At 53.3% G+C, this 27,957-nt stretch overlaps 9 protein-coding genes across 9 annotated transcripts; 5 read left to right on the top strand and 4 right to left on the bottom strand.

Annotated features, from left to right (window-relative positions):
• Positions 1–1,213: 1,213 nt before the first annotated feature.
• Positions 1,214–3,964, top strand: CLAFUR5_02631 (Chitin synthase D; the record flags this gene model as incomplete). The annotated part of the gene is made up of 1 exon (XM_047901779.1): positions 1,214–3,964. The coding sequence occupies one exon, from the start codon at positions 1,214–1,216 to the stop codon at positions 3,962–3,964; it is 2,751 nt and encodes a 916-aa protein (XP_047758713.1).
• Positions 3,965–4,373: 409 nt separating this feature from the next.
• CLAFUR5_02630 (Eukaryotic translation initiation factor 5B) lies at positions 4,374–7,649 on the bottom strand (the record flags this gene model as incomplete). Its single annotated transcript, XM_047901778.1, has 1 exon — positions 4,374–7,649. One exon carries the CDS (start codon positions 7,647–7,649, stop codon positions 4,374–4,376), a length of 3,276 nt encoding a protein of 1,091 aa, XP_047758714.1.
• A 1,810-nt stretch (positions 7,650–9,459) lies between these two features.
• On the bottom strand, positions 9,460–9,849 carry CLAFUR5_02629 (uncharacterized protein; the record flags this gene model as incomplete). The annotated part of the gene is made up of 1 exon (XM_047901777.1): positions 9,460–9,849. The coding sequence occupies one exon, from the start codon at positions 9,847–9,849 to the stop codon at positions 9,460–9,462; it is 390 nt and encodes a 129-aa protein (XP_047757923.1).
• Positions 9,850–10,286: 437 nt separating this feature from the next.
• Positions 10,287–11,322, bottom strand: CLAFUR5_02628 (uncharacterized protein; the record flags this gene model as incomplete). Its single annotated transcript, XM_047901776.1, has 4 exons — positions 10,287–10,543; positions 10,598–11,116; positions 11,172–11,223; positions 11,275–11,322. The coding sequence occupies 4 exons, from the start codon at positions 11,320–11,322 to the stop codon at positions 10,287–10,289; spliced, it is 876 nt and encodes a 291-aa protein (XP_047757922.1).
• A 1,333-nt stretch (positions 11,323–12,655) lies between these two features.
• CLAFUR5_02627 (Nitrate reductase [NADPH]) lies at positions 12,656–15,365 on the bottom strand (the record flags this gene model as incomplete). The annotated part of the gene is made up of 2 exons (XM_047901775.1): positions 12,656–13,563; positions 13,613–15,365. The coding sequence occupies 2 exons, from the start codon at positions 15,363–15,365 to the stop codon at positions 12,656–12,658; spliced, it is 2,661 nt and encodes an 886-aa protein (XP_047757928.1).
• A 1,134-nt stretch (positions 15,366–16,499) lies between these two features.
• Positions 16,500–19,844, top strand: CLAFUR5_02626 (Nitrite reductase [NAD(P)H]; the record flags this gene model as incomplete). The annotated part of the gene is made up of 1 exon (XM_047901774.1): positions 16,500–19,844. The coding sequence occupies one exon, from the start codon at positions 16,500–16,502 to the stop codon at positions 19,842–19,844; it is 3,345 nt and encodes a 1,114-aa protein (XP_047757927.1).
• Positions 19,845–20,151: 307 nt separating this feature from the next.
• On the top strand, positions 20,152–21,918 carry CLAFUR5_02625 (uncharacterized protein; the record flags this gene model as incomplete). The annotated part of the gene is made up of 1 exon (XM_047901773.1): positions 20,152–21,918. The coding sequence occupies one exon, from the start codon at positions 20,152–20,154 to the stop codon at positions 21,916–21,918; it is 1,767 nt and encodes a 588-aa protein (XP_047757926.1).
• A 1,026-nt stretch (positions 21,919–22,944) lies between these two features.
• CLAFUR5_02624 (uncharacterized protein) lies at positions 22,945–24,537 on the top strand (the record flags this gene model as incomplete). The annotated part of the gene is made up of 2 exons (XM_047901772.1): positions 22,945–24,456; positions 24,508–24,537. 2 exons carry the CDS (start codon positions 22,945–22,947, stop codon positions 24,535–24,537), a joined length of 1,542 nt encoding a protein of 513 aa, XP_047757925.1.
• Positions 24,538–25,124: 587 nt separating this feature from the next.
• On the top strand, positions 25,125–27,712 carry CLAFUR5_02623 (Palmitoyl-protein thioesterase 1; the record flags this gene model as incomplete). The annotated part of the gene is made up of 3 exons (XM_047901771.1): positions 25,125–26,103; positions 26,584–27,250; positions 27,628–27,712. The coding sequence occupies 3 exons, from the start codon at positions 25,125–25,127 to the stop codon at positions 27,710–27,712; spliced, it is 1,731 nt and encodes a 576-aa protein (XP_047757932.1).
• Positions 27,713–27,957: the final 245 nt, after the last annotated feature.

Raw genomic sequence — 27,957 nt, 5'->3', positions numbered from 1 at the left:
GCAAGATGTTTTCCTGGTGGCGATACATGTATTTCACGACACCGACGACAGCGGCAGGCATATTTAGGTCATTGTGCATGACTCAGCACACCTTGACGCCGGTAGACTACATGTACTTTCACGTCCTCCTTCTCCCTCCTACTGCTGGCTCGTCGTACGTTCATAAACTCCCGTCGTCGTCATGTCCCTGGACAGCCACGAACGCCCTTTCGGCAGCTACATGTTTGCATCAACTCGAAACGTGCCTGCAGCCACCAATGCGCCGACGACCAGGTATCGACAGCACTCCGAGATGGAACGTACATCGAACCACGCCTCATACTCAACCACGAGCATTGTTACAGCACTATCAACATCTTTCACGAGTGCACGTGTTGTTCAGCCCGCCTGCCGCCTGCTTCGCTATGGCTTTACTGGAAGGTTTAGTTGCCAGCAGCTGAAAGGCCGTGACGCGTCTAGACTTGACATGTCGAAGTGTCAAGTGTCCCCATGCAAATAAGGCAAGACCATGCTCACAAGCCATTGTATAGATTTCGATGCTGCAATACAGCAAACAGTCCCGGACTTTGAGGCAGCAACACAAGCTTGACCTCAGACCAGCAACAGCAACGTCCACGTTCTCGCGTTGCAGCTCGGCTTCCTGCTGAACCGTTGCGCTTCCTTGCCTTCCACGTGCAACTCCTGCACAACCTGCGGACAAACATGTGAATGAGCAATTCTCGACACGTTGCCCTGCCTCGACCCGCTCTCGGCACTGCGCACCGTTACACCCACGTCAAACAAGCCATCAAAGCCGCCTGCCGTCTTCGGGTGACACAAGCACACTGAAGATCCGCGCTGTTGGATCTCGGATGCCAAAGTCTCACCAAGTGTGCGCGACAGACCGCTGAATTACTCTTTGAAGAGCTAAGTTTGGATTTCCATCATTCACAGGCAGAAGCAGAGAGGCCGGTGCTCTGCACAATCATCCATTGTTTGGTTGAAGCTTCGAGAATAACAACAGAAGTCGAACCATCCAGGCCGCCGACTCAACGACAGAAACCACCACGCATTTCGAGACAAACAACAGAATTCCATCAAAAAGAAAAGCGCGATCCGGCAACAGCTACACTCAAGCACACCGCGATCCGACGAGCTCGCTGGACTCGAATGCAGCTTTATATTCATTTTCCGCGCAGACACATGTATAGCCCCACGACCAACACCCTCGACCATGTTACCATCACTGGCGGCTAAGATGCTCGCCACTCGAGAACAACCCTATGGAGTCCGACCCATTACTGCATCCTGGCCGATCGCGGACATAATTTACGTCGCCTTTGTCGCGCCAGTCATGCTCATGGCGCTACTCGAGTGGTGGCTACTTTTGCTTGGCTTTCTGTACTGCTTCTGGAAAGTCTACTGGAAGGCCGACGAGAACAAATGGACAGTACGGATCATGGCGATAGTGCAAGCGACTTGGCTCATATGCATTCGGCTCATCTTCCTTGCTGTCATGATGGTGACGCTACCACTTCCTCCACAGGTAGTGCAGTACTTTCCACCAAGGATGGTTTCAATCTTGCAATGGTTCGCCTTCTACACCTTCGCAGGGTTGTTGGTTGGTCCTTGGCTTCTTTGCGTCTTCCACCTGACTACACATTACGTTGGCAGGAAGAAGCGGACTCGAGCTGTGCTCGATGCATATGCAGCACCAAAGGTCGTGATCGTCCTGCCTTGCTTCAACGAAAAGCCCGAGGTCCTGCTCAGAACAGTCAACTCGATAGCGGATGCCGAGTACCCACCATCATGCATGCACATTTTCTTATCCTTCGATGGCGAACAAGAAGATGAGCTCTTTCTCAGCACGATCGAGAAGCTCGGCGTACCCATCACACTCGATGTCTATCCCAGGAGTATCGATATCGCTTACAGAGGACTACGAGTGACTGTGTCGCGATTCAAGTGGGGTGGCAAGCGTCACTGCCAGAAAAAGACCTTCAATCTCATCGACAAAGTGTACGAGGAGTACCTACGGAAGCACGACAATCTGTTCATGCTATTCATCGACTCCGACTGTATACTCGACAAGGCCTGCATAGCAAATTTCATGTATGACATGGAGCTGAAGCCGGGAGGCAACCGCGACATGCTCGCAATGACAGGAGTCATAACCGCTACTGGAGAGATAAGCTGGAAGGATCTCACGAAGTCATGCTTGACGATACTGCAGGACATGGAGTATGTTCACGGACAGCTCTATGAGCGATCGGTTGAGACTGCTTGCGGCGCCGTCACATGCTTGCCAGGGGCGTTGACGATGTTACGCGTCTCAGCTTTCCGGCAGCTGGCGAAATTCTACTTCGCAGACAAAGCTGACCAGTGCGACGATATGTTCGACTATGCAAAGGGCTCTCTTGGTGAAGACAGATACCTGACGCATCTGTTCATGGTCGCGGCAGAGAAAGGCTACCAGCTTGGTATGTGCACAAGCGCATTTTGCAAAACTGATGCGGTGGAGACATACAAAAGCCTGCTGAGCCAAAGAAGGCGATGGTTCCTGGGCTTCATCACCAACGAGGTCTGCATGTTGACCGACACACGGCTGTGGCGGCGATACCCAGTCCTTTTGATCATTCGCCTTGCGCAAAGCACTATCCGAACGACAGCGCTGCTGTTCTTCATCATGGTCATCTCTTTGATCACGACATCGCAGAAAGTTGCCAACCTACCCTTTGGTTTCATTGCTGTATCTCTGGGACTGAACTGGCTACTCATGTTCTTCTTTGCAGCTCGACTGGGCAGGTTGAAGATGCTGCTCTACCCGGTCATGTTCGTGGTCAACCCTTTCGCCAACTGGGTGTACATGGTCTATGGATGCCTCACATGCGCAAGAAGGACCTGGGGAGGGCCCAGAGTGGACGCCATCAAGGCCGACGAAAAGATCACACCTGAACAAGCCGTGGCTGAGGCCAAAGGCAAAGGTGATGAGCTCAACATCGTGCCAGAGACGTTCAAAGATGTTGCACCGCTTGGCAGGAAGAAGTCCGTCCGCACAGCACCACTATTACCTTCGAGTAAACTGGAAGGACGATTCGCATTGCCTGAACAGACCAACGGCGGCTATTATGCTCAGAGGAACGACTCAATCGAACTACATCCGGATCAGACTTCGATCCTGGACGACGAGCAGGTCTATTATCATCAAGGCCCACGAAGAGGCAGCATGGCAGCATCCTCATATTTCGGCTCCCACGAGTCCTTTGCTATGCCGCGAAGAGTCGAGAGTGTGTGGGATCTCCAGAACATCTTGCAGTACCATGCACAGCAGAGGGAGCAGGCCCCAGCAGGAGGCGCATACTTCGAGGCACCACAAGATCATGTAGGGCAAGACGTACCTCTGCCAGATTATCGCAACCCTCGACCAGAGTTGAGTCACCGTCCCGCAGACGTGCACCGCGAGCCAGAGGGGAAAGTGCCTCAGTTCAGCAATGGTCCGCTCCCACAGCGTAGAGATAGATCAGTGGACTCTGCACGATCAGCGGAGTCGGATGAGTCGGTTCCCATGCACTTCAGCGTACCACGACGTGGCTCGTCAGAGTTCCCTCGTCGACCACAATCACCACCTCAATTCGCTCCACGTGTACACATGCCCTCGCGCCCCACAGACATCGCGAGTGGTGACACATTGACCGTACCAAGCGCCTCATATCACCCCTCAACACGCTTCACGCCCGCCGGAGAGACCAGCGCGGCTCGAACAGGCAGGAGCCCATTGGCTAGAAAGAGCTTCACACGGCTAGCAACCGACGATGCCCCTTCGACCGCCGGCACACGCACGGAAGTCGAGGTCAGACAGCCGACGAGACCATCCACAGATGAGGAGAGGAGAGGTCGAAGACGGCGGAGGACGTCGGTAGGAGCGGATGGGAGGCGTCGGCTGAGTAAGGCTCATCGATCGAGTCGATCCTCTAGCAGAGCTTGATCAGCTTGGTAAGCATACGATGCATTGCATAGGGCTTTCGAGGGTCGGGATAGACTTGCGTGAAAGGCGTTCTTTTGCATTGGCATGGTGGGGAGGGGATGAAGCGACAGCATGACGAGCACGAGATACGATAGCATGAACACGATAGCATAGATACGACACTGCACTCCACAGTGCTTCGAACATATCCAGGCTCCAAGATCTCTGGGACCACCACTCACTCGCATCGCGGCAAGAGGTATGGATGTGAGTGATTGCCAAGCTGCAAAAAGGACCGAAATGGAATCATCAAAAAGTATGTATATCATCGATACCTTTTCTAACGCCTGCCAAAGTTTCCAAACTCATCGCCCAGTAGCATGGACGCAGCCATTCAGCTTGAAGCACACCTGAGGTGAGAGCGACTCGCTTATGCAATATCGAACAGCGGCTTGAGCTGCTTAGCGATAAGTCGCCACTCATCCTTATCCACCTCGTCCTTGTAGAACTCCTTGAGCGTATCGATGGACTTGCGAGAGATGTGTGAGAAGAGCATATCCTTCTCCTCAAGCTGTCGGCCATAGGTTGGCTGGTTGGGACCTTCGATCTTGACGGCGACACTAGGTGTGCCCTTCTTAGCGATGCCGCCCGCCACGGCCTTGTGGTCGCGCTCGATGGATGTGACACGGCCCAACACCACAATGTCCTTGACTCCGGTGACCGCGTTGTGCTTGACGGCTGCAATGGGAGTGTGGAGCCGGAGGTTGCCGTCAATCACGTCCAGGCCAACGACGATCGGGTCGGTCTTATTGAAGACGGCGACTGGTCTGCAGACAGCAGGGAATACTGCCAGCATCTTACTCTCCTCCTTCTTAGCTGCAGTGAGCTCTGCCATATGAGCCGTGAACTTGTCGAACAAGTGGTAGATGATCTCAGCGGTGAAGACCTTCACGCCGAACTTTTCGGCCATCTCAGTGGCATCTTTGTCAATCTTGACATCGAAACACAGCATGACAGCATACTCCTTTGCCTTCTCCAACATAGTGGAGGCAGTGATTACATCGCGCTTGTGCACTGGACCAAGTGCGATGTTGGCGACTGGAATCTTCGACACGCGCAAGAACTCCAGCAGTGCTTCCAGGGAACCAAGAGTAGACGCTTGGACGTGCACACCACGGCCAGTCTTGCTGATGTTCCTAGTCAAGTTGTCAAGATCGCTCATGACATCGTCCTCCAACTCCTCGATGTAGTCTTCGTCGTCAGGATCCCTGGCAACGAGTAGACGAGAACCGGCAATGGCATTGTCGAGACCGTTGGCGGCGATCTTGACGCCAAGTGCAGCCTTAACAGTCTTGTTGTGGACATATTGCGACTTGACACGAAGCTCCTTCATCTCAGCTGGCGTCAGCAGAGCTCTCACTTGTGTAGTGATAGCACCGTCTGTACCACAGAGCACAATTGTGTCGCCCTCGTTCAGAATACCGTTCGAAAGGACAACATCGATCGTGGTTCCGAGACCTTCGATGACCTTGACCTCAAGAACAGTACATTCTACCTCGGACAAGTACATCAGCGACTTGGTCATGCGATCTTGGCTCAAGGAGATGAGCAGCTTGATCATGTCCGGAATACCTTCTCCGGTGTGGGCTGAGGTTGGGACCAGTGACACAAACTTAGCCATCGACTTGTTCTCGTAGAAGAGCTCGGCGTTAAAGCCTTGCTCAGCGAAAGCAAGCTTGGTCTTCTCCAATCTGTCGGCAAACTCTGACTGTACGCTCGACTTCTGCAAGTTGAGCGAGTCGCGGAAACCGTTATTGCTGATTGGCTTCCAGCCGTACAGACGATCGATCTTGTTCAAGGCGACGATGAAAGGCGTCTTGCGGTCGCGCAGCAACTTCATCGACTCCAAGGTTTGTGGCTCGAGACCATGCATAATGTCAACGACAAGCACGGCAATGTTGCATAGGGAGCTACCACGAGATCGCAAGTTGGTGAAAGACTCGTGACCTGGCGTATCGATCATGAGAAGACCTGGAACCTTAAAGTCGAAAGCACCATCCTGGTTAACGACGGCAATCTTCTTCTGAAGTGCCTCCACCGGGAAGTAGGTGGCACCGATCTGCTGGGTGATACCACCGGCTTCGCCTTCCTGAACGTTGGTCTGACGGATCTTGTCAAGCAATTTCGTCTTTCCGGTATCGACGTGGCCAAGAATACATCCAATGGGCGATCGCAGGTTGTCCTTAGAGGCGGCAGCCTTTGAAGCTTCGAGCTCGTCAGCACGCTTCTTGGCCGCCGCGGCCTTCCTCTCGGCGGCCATTCTCTGCGCAACAGTCTCTCTTTCGTCTTCTGAGTCGTCCTCGGAGTCATCTTCGGAATCATCTTCTTCAGAATCAGAGTCGTCATCCTCATCTTCCTTGATGTCGGGCTTGCCATCGGTCGCTCCTTTTTGCACAGCCTTGCCGTTGACTGCAGGCTTGACTTGACCTTCGTCGCCGGACTCGGCATCCCAGCTATCTGCAACGTCTCCATTCTCTTCCTTCTCAACCATAGTTTCCCAGTCTTCGAGCTCATCCTCTGCGTCTTCCTGCTTCTTGGCTTCAGCATCAAGTCGTGCCTTCTCCGCTTCCTCGGCAGCCCTCTTGGCCTGCTCCTCCTGAAGCTTGAGTTCCTCCATCTTCTTCCGAGCCTCTTCCTCTTCGCGTGCCTGCTGGGCCTTTCGCTCCTCTGCCTCCTTGCGTGGGTTCTTCTTTCGCATGTCCTTGGTGGTTGGCTTCTTGGGCTCGCTTTCGCCTTCAAACCCAGCCACTTTAGCTCCCGCCTCAAGCATCTGTTGCAACCGAGCCTTTTGCTGCGCTTCCTGCTTCCTCTCCTTCTCTGTTTTGTATGTGCCGGCCTTCTTCATTTCTTCAATCTTCGCCTTTTCCCTGGCCTTCTTGGCAGCTTTTGCCTCACTCGCAGCCTTCTCCTCTTCCTCGATACGCTTCTGCTCGGCTTTGGCGCGAGCACTTTCCTCGGCTCTTGTACGGGCATCTTCCTCCTGTTGCTGACGGAGTCTTTCCTGTTGCTCTTGCAATGCTCGAAGCGCTGGATTGAGCTTTTTGCCCTTCTTGCTTCCAGCAGCCGCATCAGGCACCGTAGCCGGTGCGGCTTCCACTGGCTTAGCCTCTTCTTTCGCAGCGGGAGGCGGTGCCGCGGTCTTCTTCTTGGCAGCCGCTTTCTTTCGTTGCTTCTCCTTCTCCTTCTTCTCCTTCTCCTTTTGAGCCTTCGTCTTTATGCCACCACCTTCATCAAGCTCCTCATCCTCTTCAGCATCCTCATTCTTGGCGGCTTGCTGGTTGGCGTTCTTGCCCTTCTTTCCACCTTTGGCAGGCTCGTCCCACTCATCGTCCATCGTTGCTTCCTCGGGAGCTTTGGCGGCAAGAACAGTCTCTGCAGTGGGCGCTTCGCCCGCTTCGCCATCAGCAGTAGGGTCTTCGCCGTCGAGGAAGTCGTCCTGAACGACTTTGCCCTTCTTCTTCCTCTTGTCTTTGTTCTTTTTAAGCGCGGCCAAGAAACCGCCGCCACCACCTCCTTCCTCTTCATCGTTGTCCTCCTTCGCAGCTGCCTCAGCCTGAGCTATTGGGTCGGCCGTGACTGCCTCGCCAAGGCCCTCGTCCCAGTCGTCATTTCCTCCCTTCTTTCCTTTCTTTGCTTTGGGTGCCATTGCGCCTCGCTCACAGCTCCCGGCTGGTTTGGAAAGGCTGGTATGTTGTTTGGTGGTTCAGATTCTCTCTCTGAGATGGAGATCGCTCAGCTGTGAGTGGCGTGCCGCAGGAGTACTGCAGTTTTGCCTCCTGGAGACTCGGGAGGCGGATCGGGATTAAGGAAGTTGTTTCTCGCTCTCATACTACCACGGCACGGCAGTATGTTTGACAACGTGCAGGCGAGCACGTGCGTGTGGCAAATAGTGGGTGTCTGCGGCAAGAGGTGGACAGCAGACTGCAGAACCGTCAGTGCTGGTCGGGTGGATATTGATGGAGTGTGGTTTGCTTTGCGAAATTTGGTGGGGTTGCAGTGACGTCGGTTGAAGTCCGGCGGCTTTGGCTTTATACGGCAGGATCGGCCGCATGTGAAGACGGCAGGAACAATCTCATGCTTCTTTGACTCATATATGTACCTGCGTCCGGAGCGCTCTCAACGAAATCAGGTGTACCTACGCTGCTGGAGCAGTTCTGTGACTCATTAGACCCTCGACGATACAAATTGTTCAAAGCTGCTTTCCACCAAGCGGCAAGCTGCGAGACTGAACACTAGCTCTTCTTCTGGAGCCTGAACCATCCGGCAGTAGCAGTCTCCACGATAGTCTTCACTGCTAGGCTAGTGCACTCTCGACGGCCTCTTCAAAACCAGTCTCGTGACTGGAGACACGGTGGTTCGTGCATCCGCCGGCGACCCAAAGTTTGCCTATCGACACTGTTCGCTCGTCGATTGACCGTACTCTTATACGCCAGAGCAGACCTTCAGTACCATCACCTGCGGCTCTGTTGGCCAGTCGGTCGATGCACGACGCGCTGCTTCAGCCCATCTTCAAACCACCCAGCTGCTATTGCGAGAATTCCTAACCCAAGAGAGGCATGTGCTCTGGAAGCATGAAATCGTCGGCAAATTGGAACTCATCTTGTCCCGGCTCCCGTGCTATCGTCTCCCACGCCGGTACGCTTTAGCCTCTAGTATTATTTGAAGCCTGATCACGCTCAGTCGACCACGGGTCGAGCCTGCTTCCTTTGTGGTCTTCATCTCGACATCTTTGATCATGGCCGAGAAGCTCGATGTGCAGAAATGGCTCATCTATCCACTCGAAGTTATGCAGAACGTCTAGACGTGACGCTATTGGTTCCCGCCGCGCGGGAAAACAAAATGCTTGTACAACCCGCTAAGATCTGAGGCAATCGCGTGAAGGTCTTGTTCGTCGAGCAGAGCCTCCGAGGCCCGGGGAGCTATCGGTCATTCCGATCAAATCCTGCCAGACACGGCGAGGAGATTCCAATGTCGCTACAAAATTATATGCCGGCGCAAGTGTCGTTGAGATTGTTGCCGAGATCCTCCAGTGAGTCAGCTTATTCGAGCTTGCCATAGTCAACGATGGGCGACAGTAGTCCCTGTCGGAACAAAACATGCTTCTCTCGACCAGGGCATCCACAACCACGACCAGCAACACACACCTCGCAGGTGCTGTAGCCTTTGTCCGAGATACATTCGCAGCAGTGATAATAAGCCTGAAAGCTGGCATCAATCGCACAGCCGCAGAATCGGCACAGAGTGCTCTTGGCCAGCTGAGAGTGTTCGCAGCACTTTGTAAGGACTGGCTGCGTGATAGGCTGCCCTTCCCTGCTCAAAAACACAAAGGTCGTCGCACTGTCCTGCGGAATCCGTTGCGCATAGTCCACCTGATCGCTATCGGCGCGTCCCAATCCCGGCCGAGCTCTTCTGTTCCTAGCGGTTGCATGTTTCTGTACCCAGGCCTCAACAGTCGTTTACACGGCTTCAGTTGCTCCAGCAAGTCCGAGACTGAAGAGATCGATGACCCCAGTAACAGGTACCACTGCGAAAGTCATGCCTAGCGGTATAGTGTAGTCTCGCTTGGTCTTATCGTAGGGAGGGAGATTGCGGCGCTTGATTTCTTCCTTGGCCGCCTTCACTTTCCTGCGAGCGATGTCGACAGCACGGCTGCTGTATGCCAGTCCTACGCCAGAAACGCCAAGTGTAGGGAGTAACAGCAAAGTCGAGACGCCGATTCCAGTGCCCGCTTTGACTTTGGAGGTCAAAGTTGATCGCTCCAGCTCCCATAGTGTTGTGGGTGTCATGGCCCTGGCTCGCTGTGCGTACTTTTTGTCGCTGAACTTGAATGTCTCGTCGAACTCCATTGCTGCTGGTATGTATGTGTGTCGATGCTGAGCTGAGCAGCTGGAAAGCAATGGGCCTGGCCGTTATACACACAGACATCTGCGAAATACATCGTGCGCGCGTGTCTGATACCGGTCCCTCAGCCGCATCGCAGTATGCTTCCGCGTTTGATCTTGCCCTAGCCGAGATCTATGAGTTGTAAGCGATGCCTGGGGCCGGAAAGCACAGTGTGCCAAATTGAGCGCGCTTGCGCTGTGGAACATGTGTTAGCAAACAACCAACATGAGACCATACAGAGCCTTGACTCGCCGAAGCGTCGCTTCGTGAGCCTGGTTCTAGCAAGCATGCAGGGATATGGTCGATCGACGCGCTTGCTTCAGCGGAATCAGTTGCGGCTATGCTCACGAAAAGATCATGCATACAATGTCGTAGCTACCTTGAAGCACTAGGCACCAGGTCAAAATCTGAAGAGCATCCTAGCAGCATCGCCATCGCCAGAATCAGGCGCAGGGGTCTTGTTCTTCGCGGCCGGGCTGTTGTGTGCAAAGAATAGCACCTTGATAGCGATTGCAAAGCCTGCATGCAATGCGATCACCGCAATTAGTAGCGCTTTCGAGGTCTTCGCATCCGTAGCCGAAACCACAGGATACAGATTCCTAAACAGGAAGAGACCCGAGTATGCCAGCCCGACTCCAACGAAAGCGTAGTTGAGCGCTGTCCCACATTAGCATAGTCCATTTCTGGCTTTGATGTTCGACCTTGGCTCACCAGAGATGTTGCTCCAGCTCACAAGCGCAACGGGTATCCAGATCAAGTTGGCATATCCGTAGAGACTCCAGCACTCCAATAAATTCGAGCTCTCACTTCCAAACCACTTCAGCACTCCCCACAGTCCCAGCGGCACAAAGATCAGGTATCCGTACACCAAACCAGCCGCTCCACTCAACAGCCTGAAGTCGTAGGCGAAGTGGTCCTTCCCTTGGTATGCCAGGTACTGACTTATTGTGCCTGTGAGGAAGAGAATTACCACCACTGTTGTCGCAATCCAGAACGGTCCGTAAAGATCTGGATTGCCCTCCATTACATCGAGGAAGTTCTGACGCGGGTATAGTGTGCTGCGACATCGGTGGAGGATCTGGATGGAGTCTACGTCGAAGAACTGCTGGTAGAAGGCGATGCTCCAGAGGTATCGTTTCGAGGAAGACGAAGGCTGTCGCGAGGGGTTGAGGAAAGAAGCATTTTGGCTATCGGCGGGGATCTTGTTGCGCGCATTGTTGTTGTCGAAAGCTGTAGCATTGTTTAGCGAAATCATCACCAAGATCCAGTCCCCATTATTGCATACTAGAGTTGTGGAATTCGAGGTCGTCGTTTAGGTCTGTGTGGCCGAGATCTCCCTGCTGTCGCGTCAGTGCGTGCTGTCTGTCGCATTTGCCCGTATCCCCTACCTCAGCGTCCACGTCGACCACCACGTCGTAGCCTTGTCGTCCTGACATTTTGCTGTCGTGTCTGTGTTGGTGGAGAAGTGGTGACTTATGATGTTGCCTGAATCGCAGGATGGACACGTTCCAGCCGACAGGGATTGTGTGGCCCAAGCGCCCTTGCGACGCCCATCTTTCCAATATCACATGTCGCTCCTTCCATCACTCCATCAAGAAATGCAACACCAGCTCACCATGCAATCTGTATGCGTCGAGGCACAGCTAAATTTCTGCCACACTGACATTATGCACATGCTGTTCAACGAAGTTTGCTGTCCGGGGATGTGCGAGCAGGACATCGCGGCCGTGAATACCACTGTTTGGATCCCACGGACTGACGTACGCTGAGGCCCTCCAATACCATCTACGGATTACGAAACTGCAACCCACCAGTTTGAGCGCTTGCTACAGATCCTCAGGTCTTTCAAGACTCTCGTGATACGCTCTGCACGTTCTATCGAGGAGGCAGACACGAAGACTCAAGGACCTCTGAAGACAGACTCACTGCGATACCTTATCTACGACAGCCAGTGGTCCGCAGTGCCAGAACCAAGCACAGTGCATCGAGTTGCGAATCATGGTCGAACACCGGCCACATTGGAACGGGGAGTCGCAGCTCACGCAAGGACCGTCTTCTCATCGCATGGAACAACACCGTGTGCGACATCTCGGTCAGTATTGTGAACACAGTAGTAGTGGACATCCGCAGGGGACACTTTTGTCAATGTTGAAGCGCTTTGCCTTCGGCGCATCCGGTCGTATCGAGTGCGATCGAGCGTAAGATCAAGCTCGCACTAGACTTGGCACGATGCTTTACTGGAAGCTTGCCATGGCACTATCTGCCGAGATCAGCAACGACTCTCACGACTTTAACCTCTCTGATCCACCGCACTGCAAGTTCGGTCGGGCACTTGACCTCGCCAAGCAATGCTTGCTCCGCGAAGCCGTCTGGGAGTGCTTTTCGGGTATTGGGGCAACACGGTAGGTTTGGTGGTGAACACTTTCCTGCAGATGATGACGCGAAGCTGCTTCGTGGTGACGATGAAGATCAAAAGCAGTGGCCGGCGCGGAGATATCGCAAAAGCGCTATAGGCAATGTTATGGGTTGCATACTTCACCGCTGTTAGCTATAGGGATGATGCCGGTCACCACTGGCCGGAGATGTTTGATGCGAGTTGAGCGAATTTCTGGGACGTCTTAATATGCATATGCATTATGTGATCAAATTTTAGTTCCTGATGGAAAGACTCCGCCTGTGCCTCTAGCTTTCAATACACCTTCCGGACGCCACGCTAAGCAGCAAATTTTGTGCCCATCGATCGCATCTCGTGAACGATCATGTGGCAGCTCAGAAAAACAGCAGCTCGTCATCTTTCCACCCAAGCTCAAGCAATGCTTGGTGGCAACTCTTCTCCAACGCCTCCGGCCCACAGATCAGTACCATTGCCTCACCATCTCCATGCACACTCCGATCGGCATGCTCCTTCAAGAGAGGCGCAGCAATCCGGCCCTGCAAGCCTTGCCACCCCTCTGGAGCCTTCGTCAAGGTGTACAGCAACTTGCACCTGTCGGCATTCTCAGCTGCAAACTGGTCCAGATCCGCCTTGCACAAGATATCTTCCAGCAACCGGTTGCCGTCGAGCACAACACATTGTGTAGGGTCGTCTTTATCCTGCATCACAGCGCGGAAGACCTGGTAGATCGGCGTGATGCCACTACCGCCGCAGATCATGTAGAATTTCTTGATATTCCGCTCGACGTTGTTGACAGCACAGCGTCCTTTGCCACGGTACTCGAATTTGCCTATCGGTCCCTTGAAATCGATGTAGTGGCCGACGGGAATGGCGTCGAGTGCTTTGCTCATTTTGCCGCCTGGCTTCGAGTCTGTGTCAAAGTACAGCTTGACGAGAATGTCCATGTAGCCTTTCTTGGTCGTTTGTGAGATGGGTGTGTAGCTCCTGATGATGGCTTCCCTTGTTACTGGATCGCGTAGGCGGATCATGAGGTGTTGTCCCGTGGGTAGTCCGAGTGTTTGGGCGTCGTGATCGAGCTTAACTGAAAAGACTCGTGTGTCCCAGGATACTCGTTTCTTTGAGTGAAGAATGCCCTTCTTCCAGGCTCGTGGCTCGAGGAAGGCTGCGGTGGGTTCAGCGTTCTCGTCTGGTTGCACCTCTTGGCCAGTCAGAGCAGCTCGTCCCTCTTCGTCGAGGGTGCCGATGTGGTAGGATGGCATCATAGCTTTCGCCGTCTCGCTATCTGCTGGATGTCAGTAAGTCGAAAGGCTCAGGAATGACCTTGTGCTTACGAATCGCCATGAACTCGTCAGTACTATCGAGACCGGCCGAAGATACAATGCTTTGAGCACCACCTGGATGCTCTTTCAGGAACGCCGTTCCATCGTAGACCTCACCATTTACCACAAACCAAGGCGCATCTTCGTTGTCATGCTTTCGTAAGTCGTCAATGGTAATCTTCAGCTTGACATCGTCCTTCGTCATTTTCACCTCTGCAGCAGCTTCTGCGATGGGTGCGTCTGTGTCCTCCCCACCAATTTGCTCGCCCCAGTAGCCGTTGCTGAGGTCGCCGCCTGCAGCTTTCACCCTCTCCATCCATCCTCCAGGCATGAGTGCCGGTTGTGTTGGATGCTCAAAGCGGAGGTAGTCTCCCTCTTTGCTGATAGAGATACGGTACCAAGGGTTGTTCATCATGCCAAGAACGCTCCAGTACATGTCTCGTGGCTGTAGGTTCATGCTTTCATCCATGGCACGGACTAGGATGTCCTTGGAATCTGCAAGTTCAATGACAGCAACGTCGATGTTCCAAAAGCACCAGCAGAATGAAGCCTCTCGCCAGCCAAAGTCAAGTGTGCCGCCGAGCAGCTTCTGCGGAGTTGCGTCTCTGTAACGATCCTCGGCATAATCAATATTCGCCAGACGCCATGACTTTCCCTTATCGATGGAAATCTCGACTCTTGTGACTCGTCGCCCACCGCCACCGTATGCGTATCCTTTGACTCGATAGTTTTGTTGCGCGCCGACTAGGCCAAGCTGCTCTTCATGGGCGGGATACGCGATGGCAGAGTTGGTGCTCAGGTCGTAGATTGCGTAGCGTTCGTCCATCCACCATTTCGGCTCATTGGCTGACTGCTCGGGCGACACCATGGTGGGCAGTACCCTGTTGTCGTAGATGTGATACCAGTTATCGCTCGGTTCGGCAGTGACGACGAGCTTCTTCAGCCATTTCACGCTTCGACCACCGATCTGCCCTGGAATGACTACTCGGAGAGGCTTCCCGTGATCAGGTCGCAACAGCTCGCCGTTCATGCCATGAGCGAGCATCATACCCCTGTTCTCATCGAGAACCCAGTTCAATTTGACAGACGTGCCGTAGAAACCGTTCGGTAACTTGTCTGCGCCCTCCATACAGACATATCTCGCACCTCTTTTCGGCATGGCCTTGCGAATGACATCGGCCATGATGACACCGGTGAATAGAGCAGTCGACACGCCAGCAGCGCCCCACGAGAAGCCTTTCGTCTTCCGCACCACATTCTGTTCCTTCCTCCGGTTGCCTGCGCATACCAACGTGACTGGGTAAGTATGTTGCTCATACTGCTCCATGAGTTCCCGGAGAGTCAGGGTGAATGGGTTGGCGACCATGCCTTCTACGCTGAACTCCCAATCAGGTATATCTTCCTCCTTGACCTGTGGTACGGCGCCATGGTTCCGGACATAGAACAGCTCTGGGCTGGTCAAGAACCCTTGGTCATACAGATCTGACAAGGGAGCCTCAACGTTAAAGGGGTGTACACCAGTCAGACGTATTAACCTTGGATCTCGTGGCAGCCAACCATCTGGAGTCTTCTTGTCCTGATCGAGCACTGCAGTCGGTTCTTCCGTGGAGGGTGGTAAAGGAAAATCAGGATTGCTGAGCTCTCCACTCAATGGGCTCTCTGATCGTTCAACATCGCTATGGTCCGAGTCGGGTGGTGTTGGCGGAAGATCGACTATCCTTCGCAAATGCTTTTGGTCTTCTTCCGTGGTAGATGAGGAGTTCATAATGACGGCGAAAACAAAAAGATGAGAAGATGCAGCACAGAATGGAAATCGCTCAACTGTAGTTTGACAAAAGACAAACCACTAGCTCAATGTTGGCTATCGATGCCGCAGCAGGTGATGCGATGCCACAGCAGCTGAGCGCGACCTGTAGGATAGGAGGCGGTCTGGTGAGACTCCAGCGTCGTGCCTAGACAAAACGAATGGCGTACTACCTGCAGTTTGCTTTTTGACATCTCCTGGGAAATGCTGTACCGGCATGACAAGAGTGCAGACATGACCGCGGAGACCTGACATCGACACTTACTGCCCCTGCACATCTGGACATCCAGGCTGATCGCAGGCTGATCGGATGAGCAGAGTTGGCTCTTGCAGAGAAAGATGGCGACGAACCAATAGCCAGCCTGATCCTTCTTCTTATCATGCTGCATCCTAAAGCGGCAAAAGGCGGGTTCCGTGCACTGGCGAAGGGCATCGGTGGTGGTCGGCGACGAGTCAGCAACAAGGCAAAGAGGCTTTATGAGTTGTCCAAGTTGACTCCATAATGAGCAAAGGCCGTTGCGACGGCGGTCAAGCTGTTGAAGGTTGAAGGTGAGGTCACTCGCGCACATTTCCAAATGTTTTGAGCATGAGCGGCTGTCGGCAGAGGAGACTTCCAGCGGGGAAATTGCGCACGTGATGGAGCTCAGTACGGCATACCAGAATCATCACTCTCTCGCCAAGCGCCGCTAGCTCTACTCCTGGAGTCCTGGACCTCATCTCTGATAAGAACAACCAGTCAATGGCAACCTCTTTATCGCTATCATGCCTATCAGCATCCAGCACCCGAAAGCCATGTGGCTCTAGTTGATGGCAGTGGCTCGAGGCCTGTGGTCAACACCTTCATCCTCGTTGGTCGCAGTCCCAATCGATAACAGCCATGCCACCAACATCGCTTTCTCCGAGGCGGCTGCGTTGCGTTGCGTGACACTGGCATATGGCCGCCACGCGCTGGGGCAATCACTTCGCTCATAGTATAGGTGCGTAAAGACTGCATGGAAATATCCATTGCAGCCTGCTTGTGCAGTAGGTGCTGTTGCCCTTCCTCTTGTTTCTCACAACAAAGTCTGAATGTGCTTACCTTGAGATCTGGACAACATGAGCAACACCGAATGGAACGACTCCGAGGCGAACGTTCTGCCTGACAAGGTCGAGGATCTTGCAGCGAATGGCGAGATTCCCAATGGCACGAAGCGGACAAGAGTGGTCGTGGTGGGCTTGGGAATGGTGGGCGTCAGCTTCATCGAGAAGCTGCTGAAGCTTGATGTAAAGAGGAGAGAATACGACATCATTGTCATCGGCGAAGAGCAGCATCTGGCATACAACCGCGTGGGCCTGACAAGCTTCTTCCAACATCGCGAGGTCGAGAACCTATACCTCAATCCCGCATCATGGTACGCGTCCATGCCAGAAGGGTCGCTCTCCTACCACCTCAACACTCTTGTTACATCCATCGATACCGAACAAAAGAACGTGGAGACCGCCAAGGGAGACACGGTAGCTTATGATATCCTGGTACTGGCAACAGGTTCCAATGCCCTACTTCCACGGCACACCCCTGGCCACGATGCCAATGGCGTGTTCGTATACAGAACCATTGAAGACCTGGAAAACCTCATCAAGTTCTCCGCGACGAAGAAGGGATCGACGGGAGCTGTGGTTGGTGGAGGTCTACTTGGTTTGGAAGCAGCAAAGGCAATGATGGACCTCGAAGAGTTCGGCAAAGTCAAGCTGATTGAGCGCAACAGATGGGTGCTCAGCCGGCAGCTTGATGGTGATGCAGGTGGTATGGTTGTTGAGCAGGTCCGACAACTTGGCCTAGATGTTTTGCTTAGCAAGCGTGTTGGCAAGATCAACACAGATGAGAATAACAACGTCATTGGTGTGGTGTTCGAAGATGGCGAGCAAATGGACTGCAGCACAATATGTTTCGCCATCGGCATCAAGGCACGCGACGACCTGGCTCGTAAGGCGGGCATCCGCTGCGCCGACAGGAATGGTGGTATCGTCGTAGACGAGAGCCTCGCGACATCGACCAAGGACGTCTACGCGATTGGGGAGTGCGCCAGCTGGGAGAACCAGACTTTCGGCCTCATTGCACCCGGCATCGAAATGGCCGACGTCCTGGCCTTCAACCTGACCCAAGCAAAAGCGCACGCCCCACGGAAATTTAAACGGCCTGATCTCAGCACGAAGCTCAAGCTGCTAGGTGTGGAAGTGGCGAGCTTCGGTGACTTCTTTGCTGATCGCGACGGCCCAAAGGATTTGCCGGGTCGTGGCAACAAGAAGGAGGGTATGCAAAGATCTGATAGCAAGCTCGACAACCTCACCAATGGACCTGCATCATCTCCAGTCAAGGCGTTGACGTATAAAGATCCTTTCCAGCAAATTTACAAGAAGTACTTGTTCACCATGGATGGCAAATACCTTTTGGGAGGCATGATGATCGGTGACACAAAGGACTACGTCAAGCTCGTGCCAATGGTGACGAAGCAGAAAGCTCTTGACGTGCCGCCATCAGAGTTCATCGTTGGCAAGAACTCTGGCGATGATGACGCCGATGATCTGGATGACGACACACAAATATGTTCATGTCACAACGTTACCAAAGGCGGCGTCGTGAAAAGTGTCAAGGATGGAACCTGCAAGTCAATCGGAGACGTCAAGTCATGCACCAAGGCCGGGACTGGTTGTGGTGGCTGCATGCCACTGGTGCAGACCATCTTCAACAAAACAATGGCGTCAATGGGTGTTGAGGTCAAGAACCATCTATGCCCACACTTCGAGTACTCCCGAGCAGACCTGTTCAACATCATCTACGTGAAGAAGTTGCAGAAATTTGCCGACGTGATGAAGGAATGTGGCAAAGAGCCTGACTCGGTCGGTTGTGAGGCATGCAAGCCTACGATTGGATCCATCATGGCGTCTTTGTACAACAAGCACATCATTGATGAAGACCGACGAGGACTACAAGACACGAACGATCGCTTCCTTGCGAACATCCAGCGGAATGGAACGTTCTCTGTCGTTCCGCGAGTGTCCGGTGGTGAGATCACGGCGGACAAACTCATCGTTATTGGGACCGTAGCGAAGAAGTTCGGTCTATACTGCAAGATCACGGGTGGCCAACGCATAGACATGTTTGGCGCTAAGAAACAAGACCTACCCGACATTTGGCAGGAGCTCATCGATGGTGGTATGGAATCAGGACATGCTTACGCGAAGAGCTTACGAACTGTCAAGTCATGCGTAGGTACAACATGGTGCCGATTCGGTATTGGCGATTCAGTCGGCATGGCGGTCCGACTTGAGGAGCGATACAAGAGCATCCGTTCTCCTCATAAGATGAAAGGAGGTGTCTCTGGCTGCGTACGAGAGTGTGCAGAAGCTCAGAACAAGGACTTTGGTCTGATCGCAACAGAGAAGGGCTTCAACATATTCGTCGGCGGTAATGGAGGTGCGAAGCCACGGCATAGCGAGCTTCTGGCGAAGGACGTACCGCCTGATGATGTGATCCCGATTATCGATCGCTACCTCATGTTCTACATGCGGACTGCGGATAAGCTGCAGCGAACAGCACGGTGGGTGGAGAATCTGCCTGGTGGAATTGCATATCTTCGGAAGGTCGTCCTCGAGGACAGCCTAGGCATATGTGCAGAACTTGAGAAGCAGATGCAGGAAATCGTTGGCTCGTTCTTCTGCGAATGGACAGAGGTGCTGCAAGACCCTAAAAAAAAGGCACTTTTCACACAATTCGCCAACACCAAGGAGACCATCGAGACAATGGAAAAGGTCGAGGAGCGAGAGCAGCAAAGACCAGCTTACTGGCCGAGTGAGTCTGTAAAGGAAGACTTCCGGGGCACAAAGTGGAGCGCTCTATCGTGGCAGCCCCTTGCAAGCTGCGACCAGTTCAGTGACTCACCTACAGGCTCCAGCGTACCTGTGAAGCGTGGCGACACACAACTTGCGATCTTCAAGGTGAAAGGCAAGTATTATGCCACCCAACAGATGTGCCCCCACAAGCGTGCATTCGTTCTGAGCGACGGTCTCATCGGCGAGGACCACAAGACGAACAAGCTCTGGGTCAGCTGTCCAATGCACAAACGAAACTACACAATGAACGGCGAGGAAGCAGGCAAGTGCAGCAACGATGAGCAAGTCAACATCGCCACCTTCCCCGTGGAAGCACGAGAAGATGGCATGGTGTATGTGAAGCTGCCGCCTATTGAGGAGCTTGACAGTGTGCTTGGGACCGAGAAGTTCAAGATCAAGAAGGATGAGACAGAGAAGACGAGTCCGTTCGAGGCTCTTGATAAGAAGTTTAAGATGAAGGGGAGGAAGCCGTTTGCGGCGAGCCATTTGCCTAATGGTTTGGGAGAGCGTGGCAAGGCGCAGGCTATATTGGCTGGTGGCGAGCGTAGTAGCGGTGGCATTGATTGGTAGACGCAGTACATTATCTGTTCAATACACGTTGAATACTCCGCGTGATTGTTTTATACCACATGACGAAGAAGTGGACATCTTGCCAATGCGATCAAAAAAGCGTCGCGAATCGTGGTGATGTTGAAAGTGCTCAGCCGGCTTGCTCATCGGCTGTTGCTCCTTGCGACCGCTCAAAAGTTCAGCCGGAAAACAGACGAACACGTCGTCCTCGTGGGAGAAACGTCGCCGACCAGATATTCCATCGACATGGTGCAAATATTCTAAAGAGACGTTGTAGCTGTGTGAAGCTACCACGGCTCATGTACCGATGGCGCGCCCTAGCAAGACCCAGCAATTTACCATCTATCAGGACACTGGCATTCCGAGCCCCGATCCCTCCCACGATCCTTCACCTGAGCACGACAATGCATTCCACAACGGCATAGAGGATGATTTCGACGAGAATCCGGGCGGAGCCAGTATACTTGAGGGCATTGACGAGGACTTGGAGCCGTCGAACATCGATCCGACCGACACCGAGCGCGAAGATGGACGGCGCGAATCCGCGATTACTTCCACCTCGATCTCATCACTGCCGGAGTCATCTAGCGAGACCGACCAGGAACATGCCACGCCAATACACGCGGCCTATAGCCCACAGATGATCAGACCCTCGTTCAGGAGACCAGAATCTGTCAGGCGTTTGCAAATGAGCTCGCCTACCCCCTCGTTTGAGCGCAGCCCGCGAAGGTCTGCCTTACATTCACGATCGAGAGTTGGCACACCACGAAGCAACAAGGGCAGTCCAGCCACAAGGAAGCGACACGAAGAGCTGGGCACCGAGGGAGAGAAGAAAGAGTACCCGTTGGTCTTGCTCCATGTTACTCTGTTACCAGTACAACTGCGATGGAGCACAAGGAGCTTGCAGGAGCTGGTTCCGGGAAACTTGCTAGAGGACTATCGTCTGCTACGCTCTAAGGTATCTGAAACTGTGGCCCAACGAGGAATTCTCATTCTGCATCCGAAAGACGATTACGAGCTACTCGAGGAACGTCTGCTCGAAGCTCTAGAGCTCAAGGAAGAACGCATAACTAAATGCGGCCATTTTCGCGCTCAGGGATCCATCTCTTCCATATCTTCGAGCGAGGACAGTACAGATTCTGCGATTGGTTCCAGTATAGCAAGCTCCAATTCCGGTCATTGCAGTACGTGCCATCATCAAGTCAAAGGAGTAGAAGCTGGGGACAAACAAAAGTGGAGCATTAAAGTGTATGCTGCCAACGGACTCATGCGCGCTTCTGCATGGTCCGCTGCCTGGTCGGAGATGGAGCGTGTCGATGTCGAGATACTGCCATGGATCGGTGACGAGCTGCGTAGGAGTCTCGATGCTAGGCTTCAAGACGAGGAGTTGGAAACACGGCAGAGAAATGATGACGAAGAGGCTCGGATCAGAGAAGTGGTGGAACAGCAACTCCGTATCGAACATGAAAGCAGGAAGCTTGCTGAGCAAAAAGCCGAAAGCTATGAGATGGAGCATACGGAAGAGACAATCTTTGAACCGGAGTCGCAGCCGCTGGACGACTTCCCGCCAATATACGCCCGGCAAGACATCCCACTCTCTGTCCTGTTGAAGAACTACCTATACCTGCTTGCACAAGACAAACGCAACATTGCCATTTGCGGATTGGCGGTGCTGGCTTTGTGGATGAGTCTGCGAACAGCGCTCGTCTCGACTCTGGCAGAAGGCCCGATGCTGCCAGCAGTCTACGAGCATGATCCCCAAAGGACATTGACATCGGATGTGCCAAACCTTGAGATCAGCAACAGCGATCCCTTCGTTGCTCAGCCTATATCGATTTCTCCCACGTTCGAGTCTGCTGAGCTGGTAACGACCGCTTTATCGAAGGATCCTGCTCCGACTATGGCTCCAGAGCTTGCGGAGAATGAAGACACATCCGACGAAGTACAAGCAACGAAGGAGCCTGCGGTTCTCCCGGCATCTTCTCCTCTGCTGTCACAGCAGATATACGAAGGCGGCGACAATGAGACGTGCAAGAACATAGCATCCACCAGATTGTTGTTTGGATACATGTGAAACACAGAAGAAAACGAGTGAACGAGCAGTTACAAATAGCGAGTTGATGAGCGTTGAGCGTGTAAGTAGTGCTGTTGTTCAGCGAGGTGTCTGGAGTTGGATAATGCAAGTGCCACGGTGATACGGCCATCAATACCATACACACCCATCATTTCAATGATTCGTGGTCCGTCGTCTTTACGCCACTTAGGCGCTGCATTGACGTTCACTGTCATGAATGCCTGTCCAAAATGCTCGAAAATAGCTATGCCAAACTTCTCCGCACAGATCGACTCGAGCCACATTCGTAGCAGCATGTTACACAAAGTAGATCGTCTTGCTCTGGGCGGCTGTAGGATTCTCTGATGTCTTCGATGAAAATGCACATCTTCGTGATGTGTTTCCTGACACTGGCATGCCTCAGAATATGATCGTCGTCGACGCGACTGAATGGATCCTTAGACAGACTTTTCGTTACTCTTTCGCGTACACGAGTTGGAGGCTGGGATTTATGTGCCAGGGCTTGATGAAGCTAAGAAGTAGTTCTGCAGCACGAGACCGCGGTCTGATGCTGGCTTTTTGTACAGACTACACAGTGAGCCATTATAGCAATGATATTGTGCGACGAGATAGTCATTGCGAGATGATACTACAAGACTGTGCAATTGAGATCATCCATGGATGTTTCCCGTAGAAAAGAGAGACGGGGGCATTCCAGGTTGGCACAGCGGGCTCGGCTAGCTTGTACTAGCGTGTCGTTGCAGACGCGACCTGCACCTGAGAGGCTGAGATTCCATTCAACTTCTCTTCTACATATTGGCCGTGTCGCGGTGACCTCCTCTTCCTCCTCTGGCATCAGTATCCTTTCCTGTACAATGAACCACCACAACTGACCAACAGTCACTCTCTACAGCCCGCAGAGCTGCATATACGCGCTGGCGTGAAGCACTACATCCAATATCAGCCGAGAGCCAGCTGCAGCACACCGACACGACGACGTGCTCACCCGCCAACATCACGTCTGACAGTCGACAGTGTGCATACACTATGGATACCCTACCAGGATCTGAAAAGACGGCACTGCCGTCGACAGAAACAACACATACAGCGCCGCGTCGACCGTCTCTGCTGCCCGCGTTCGAACCGCTTTCCTCCTCGCCCGGCCTCCCGCGAGCGGCCAAACGCAAGTTCGACGAGACACTCGACGACCGCAAGTATTATCCTACACCAGTACCTACATCCTCGACTGGTATTCTCCCATCCTCGCCGCCATCGCGTTCAACGCGTCCTGGATTGAAGCGGACAGTTTCCGTCCTCTCAGAACGCGCTCCTCTTGGCGATGTACCATCTCTTGATCTTCCCGCCAATGGCGAACCAATACTTATGGGACGCTCAAGCAACTCTTCAGATTACCAGCTGTCTGCCAATCGCCATATTTCACGCGTCCACGTGCGTGCTTCATATCATACACCCGACGATGCATATCCGAATGGCAAGGTGGAGGTGGAGTGTATGGGATGGAATGGAGCAAAAGTGCACTGCCGTGGAGAGATCATCGAGTTGGCAAAGGGTCAGACATTCGAGTCGGGCAAGCCGATGGCTCAGATCATCGTCGACGTGCAAAATACGCGTGTAATGCTCGTGTGGCCGAAGGACGAGGCACGCGAGCAGGCGTCGATCGAACCCAGATCACCATGGGCGCAGGACTCGCCGTCTAAACGTCAATCTGTGTCAGCAACTCAGTTTGCATCAAGTCCGCCGCCGATATTACCGCCACGTCTTGCATCACCAGTCTCGCCAACTCCAGGTCTTAATGGTCTCGACTTCGGCACAACATTCTCCTCGACCTTTCGTGCCGACTCTGCATCTGTGCAAATCTACGAGGACCACAACTCTGATGAAGACGCACCTCATGATTCAACACCTGAGCCCACATGTGCCGGTGAGACCACGCCAAAGTGCTCGTCAATGTCGATTCCCAAGCAAAACGAATCGTTCTTGGAGTCCCGTGCGACTCTGGCGTCTGAGCAAGATGAGTTCTCGGACCACAACGAGGAAAACGATCCGATCGTGCATTCCTTTGGACCATTCGGCGATAACATCATGTCGAGGTTCCAGTCGTTCCAGTCGACCTCGCCGGAGCGCAAGCGTAAGCCGCTCAATCCGTCCCTCAACTCTCCAGGACGTAGCATGAGTACACAGCAGTACCACGCTAGTCCTGTTAAGAATCATGTCATCAACCAGCTCGCCTTCTCGCGTGTGCATGCTTTGCCGCTGTCGACCATCCACAGCAACCTTCCAGCAGAGCTACGTGGTGCTATGGCCAAGCCATCAGACAACGAGAATCGCAATGTAATGACCACTTCCGAACTGAAGACCATCCTTGACGGCATCCCTTGTGTTGGCGAGATCAGCCGCGAGGGCAAGGATGCTGCCGGCAAGCTGCTAGAGAGCGAGTTCTATTACGTGCCAGAGATGGACACAGATAGCAATCGCCGAGACACAGTCACCCAGAGCCTGGGTAAGACCAGTATCCGTGCTGCCAGGAAGCAGCATAAGGTATGATTCGACCCCATGTCTGAACCTCTTCGCCTATTGACCATTGTCTAGCAATACTATTGGAAGCGTCCTCGTTACTGAGCGTGCCTGACCAACGCATAGATTGGCGCACCGCAGCGCTTTCTGCTTCGTTGTCGATTTCGATTCCCCTGCATAGCGACCGAGTTGGGTATGGACGACCATCGCAATGAGCGTGTACTGCACTTTGATTGAATTTACATGGCGTCTGCGGCGTGGAGGCTTTGCTGTTCGAGCTCGTCGCTGCGGCGGTCAGAGTGTACGGTTTGCTGTTATGGGCGTCGATGTGCGCATGGCTCAGTGGTCGGATCGGAGATGGTCAAAAGCTGCACGCGCATAGCCGCATTGCACGAACATGGCGGACGCATGATGAGAATGTGGGAATACAGCAGAACGAGATGAATGCATGTTGTTGTGATGAACTTATCTTTGCAATCTCTCGTTATCTGGACAAGAGTGACGTCGGTTGCTACCCCGCGGCAGTCATCGCGGGGCACATCTGCAGCACGATGGAAACTTTAACTAGCGTGATCTCATCGGTATCCAATCACCATCAGCCCGTCCTCGAGCTTCGATGATCCCCTTCCAGGCATCATACCTCCATCACACGAACCTACACCCGTCGCTCGTGCGCACACAGAAACGAGACCATGCGCATTCTATCGTTACCGGCCGCACTGTCTATCATCGCGCTTACGACGGCGCTCCCGACGATCACGTCGAACGACAAACCACTTCCTCTGCTCATCTGGCATGGCCTAGGCGACCGATACGATGCAGATGGCTTGCATTCCGTTGGCGACCTAGCGAAGGAGATATATCCAGGGACGCATGTTCATTACATCAGCCTAGACGACGATGGGAACAACGACTCTCGTGCGACCTTCTTCGGCAACGTGACAGAGCAAGTGGCGCAAGTTTGTGAAGACCTCAAGAATAACACTAAGCTCCATGACAAACACGGCATTGTCAGAGCAGATGCACTGGGGTTCAGTCAGGGAGGGCAATTCCTCCGAGGTCTGCAGCAGCGTTGCGATGGGGTTAGCATCAGGAGCTTGGTGACATTTGGCAGTCAGCACAATGGGATTGCACAGTTCAAGGCTTGCGGGACGTGGGACTTCGTGTGCAAAGGCGCATTGGCCCTGGCTAAGGGCAATGCATGGACTGAATATGTTCAGAGCCGAGTCGTGCCCGCGCAGTACTATCGAACACTCAATGAGACCACAGGCTTGGCCAGTGATGACTACCTCGAGCACAGCAACTTTCTGGCTGACATCAACAACGAGCGGGAGGTCAAGAATGAGACGTACAAGCAGAGGATCGCAAGTTTGGAGAATTTCGTGATGTTCATGTTTGAGGATGATACGACTGTGATACCGAGGGAGAGTGGGTGGTTCGCAGAGGTCAATACAACCAGCGAGAAGGTGCAGCCTTTGAAAGAGAGGGCAATGTACAAGGATGATTGGCTTGGTTTGAAAAAGCTCGATAAGAAGGGTGGACTCATCTTTCAAACGACACCTGGGGATCACATGCAATTAGAAGAGGATGTTCTGAAGGGCACCTTCGAAGAATACTTTGGACCAGAAAAGGGGTTGTTCGGGAACATGAACATGCATGCTTGCGGTGCATGTGGGACTCTTCAGTCTGTGTTCGAGTACATCTGGAGGACAATGCGGGGTTTTAAGACAGATCTATGAATGTGTAATAGCTGTACGAACTGAGTGTATCATTTTCTGCTGGACATATCTAGATAAGTGTACATCAGCTACCGTTCACCCTGCACGCGCGTGCATAGTGCACGGGAAGGTGCTCGAGTGAACGCAGGAAAGCTGCAGGGGTCCCGCTGCCGCCTGCCCTCTGGCATGTGTGGAGCCCCACCTCTATCTTCAAGTCACTTCTTTCTTCGGTCTCGAGTAACACTTTCGACACAGAACTTACAGCAACCTTCATCTCTACCGTCTCTTCAGCGCACGACATCACCACCTGCTGTCCGAACATCAGCATATCACCACTACTACCACCATCATCCTCGGCGACGACCTCCACCACGGAAGAAGCGCGCAAGGATGGCGAATCACGGGACATCAGCCTTGCCATATCAGAAAGCAGACAACTACACTTTCAGAGTGCCGACACCACCGCGTATCGTCGTGCCGCCACCTGCTCTCAATGCCGACGCTGTACCCGAGATCGCGATCCACGCCCTTCGTAACGCCAGCTACAACTTCCTCTCACAAGTCAACTACAACAACCTCGTCCAATCGAATGCGCCCCTCGAGTGGACATATGAGCGCCGAAGGGAGGCTCAGACGATCCTGCCGTTTCTGTGCCTGGGACCCATGACTGCCGCGAAAGATGAGACATGGCTCAGGAAGGAAGGCGTCACCATGCTGTTGGGTGTACGGCAAAAGCACAGCTTCGAGAGCAAGCTCATGAACGGCGCACTTAGGAAGGCACGGGAGATGAACATCGAGCACTACACTGTGGACTTGGCTAGCAACCAAGAACTGGCCTCCAACTTCGACAAGACCACAGCCATGATCAACGACCACCTTCGACGGGTGCACGAGAAGACAGCCGGCCAGCAAATGGGCAAGGTTCTTGTCTTCTGCGAGAGTGGTAACGAGCGTAGCGCTGGAGTGGTGGCAGCATTTGTGATGGAAACCCACGAGGACGTCGACTACATCAAGGCTGTGCAACTGTGTCAGGCCCAGCGATTCTGCGTTAACTTCGACGACAATATGAAGAGGCTGTTGCAAGGATACTGGGATATCTTGTGCGCTAGAAGAAGTGTCGCTTTGACCACTAATATCATGCCGAATGCTGCACCGGCAAAGGCGAAGAGAGGGTTGGAACGAGACGAGGACGAGGAAGCAATGGACGTAGACCAGGACGATGCGGATCGATTTGGTGGACGAACATTTGCACCCTTTACGGACCAGTCGACATAGGATGACAAGGACGATAAGGATGACAAGGACGACATGCTTGGGGTCCAGTATTCACAGAGTGTCAGCCAAGGCGCCGGCATTGGCGGTCCTGTCCAATACCCTAAAGGCTTTGACGCGCGATTTGAGTTGCGACTTTCTCAATATGCTGCTGCGAGAAGGAGAGCAAAAGATGGCAACATCCCGGCAACGCTACCATCCATAGGATGCAGTACCAACTACAATGGTTTTGCTTCCCGCAACGAGGAATTGGCGTTCGTGATGAGGCGGCAGGTTGGCTGGCCAGTTAATGTCCGTCCTCTGGTCCATATCGTATGGCTTGGCCACAAGCTCCGCGACGCACACAAATCGGACCAATTTGAAGACGTCTCCAGGAGAAACAGGTCAATGACGCGAGATCAGTACATTCTCAGAGCTTAGCGAAGGTGTTTTGGGCGTTTATGATTAGGGGAGGTCGTTATGATACCCATTTGCTTATGTGGAGCATTAGCTTGATACGCATTTCTCAGGCGTTGGAGCAGAAGCGAGTAGAGTA

Source organism: Fulvia fulva, chromosome 2 (genome assembly GCF_020509005.1).
Source record: "Fulvia fulva chromosome 2, complete sequence".
Taxonomy (NCBI): domain Eukaryota; kingdom Fungi; phylum Ascomycota; class Dothideomycetes; order Mycosphaerellales; family Mycosphaerellaceae; genus Fulvia; species Fulvia fulva.
Note: the sequence above shows the minus strand (reverse complement) of the source record. Positions and strands in the feature narration are given on the sequence as shown.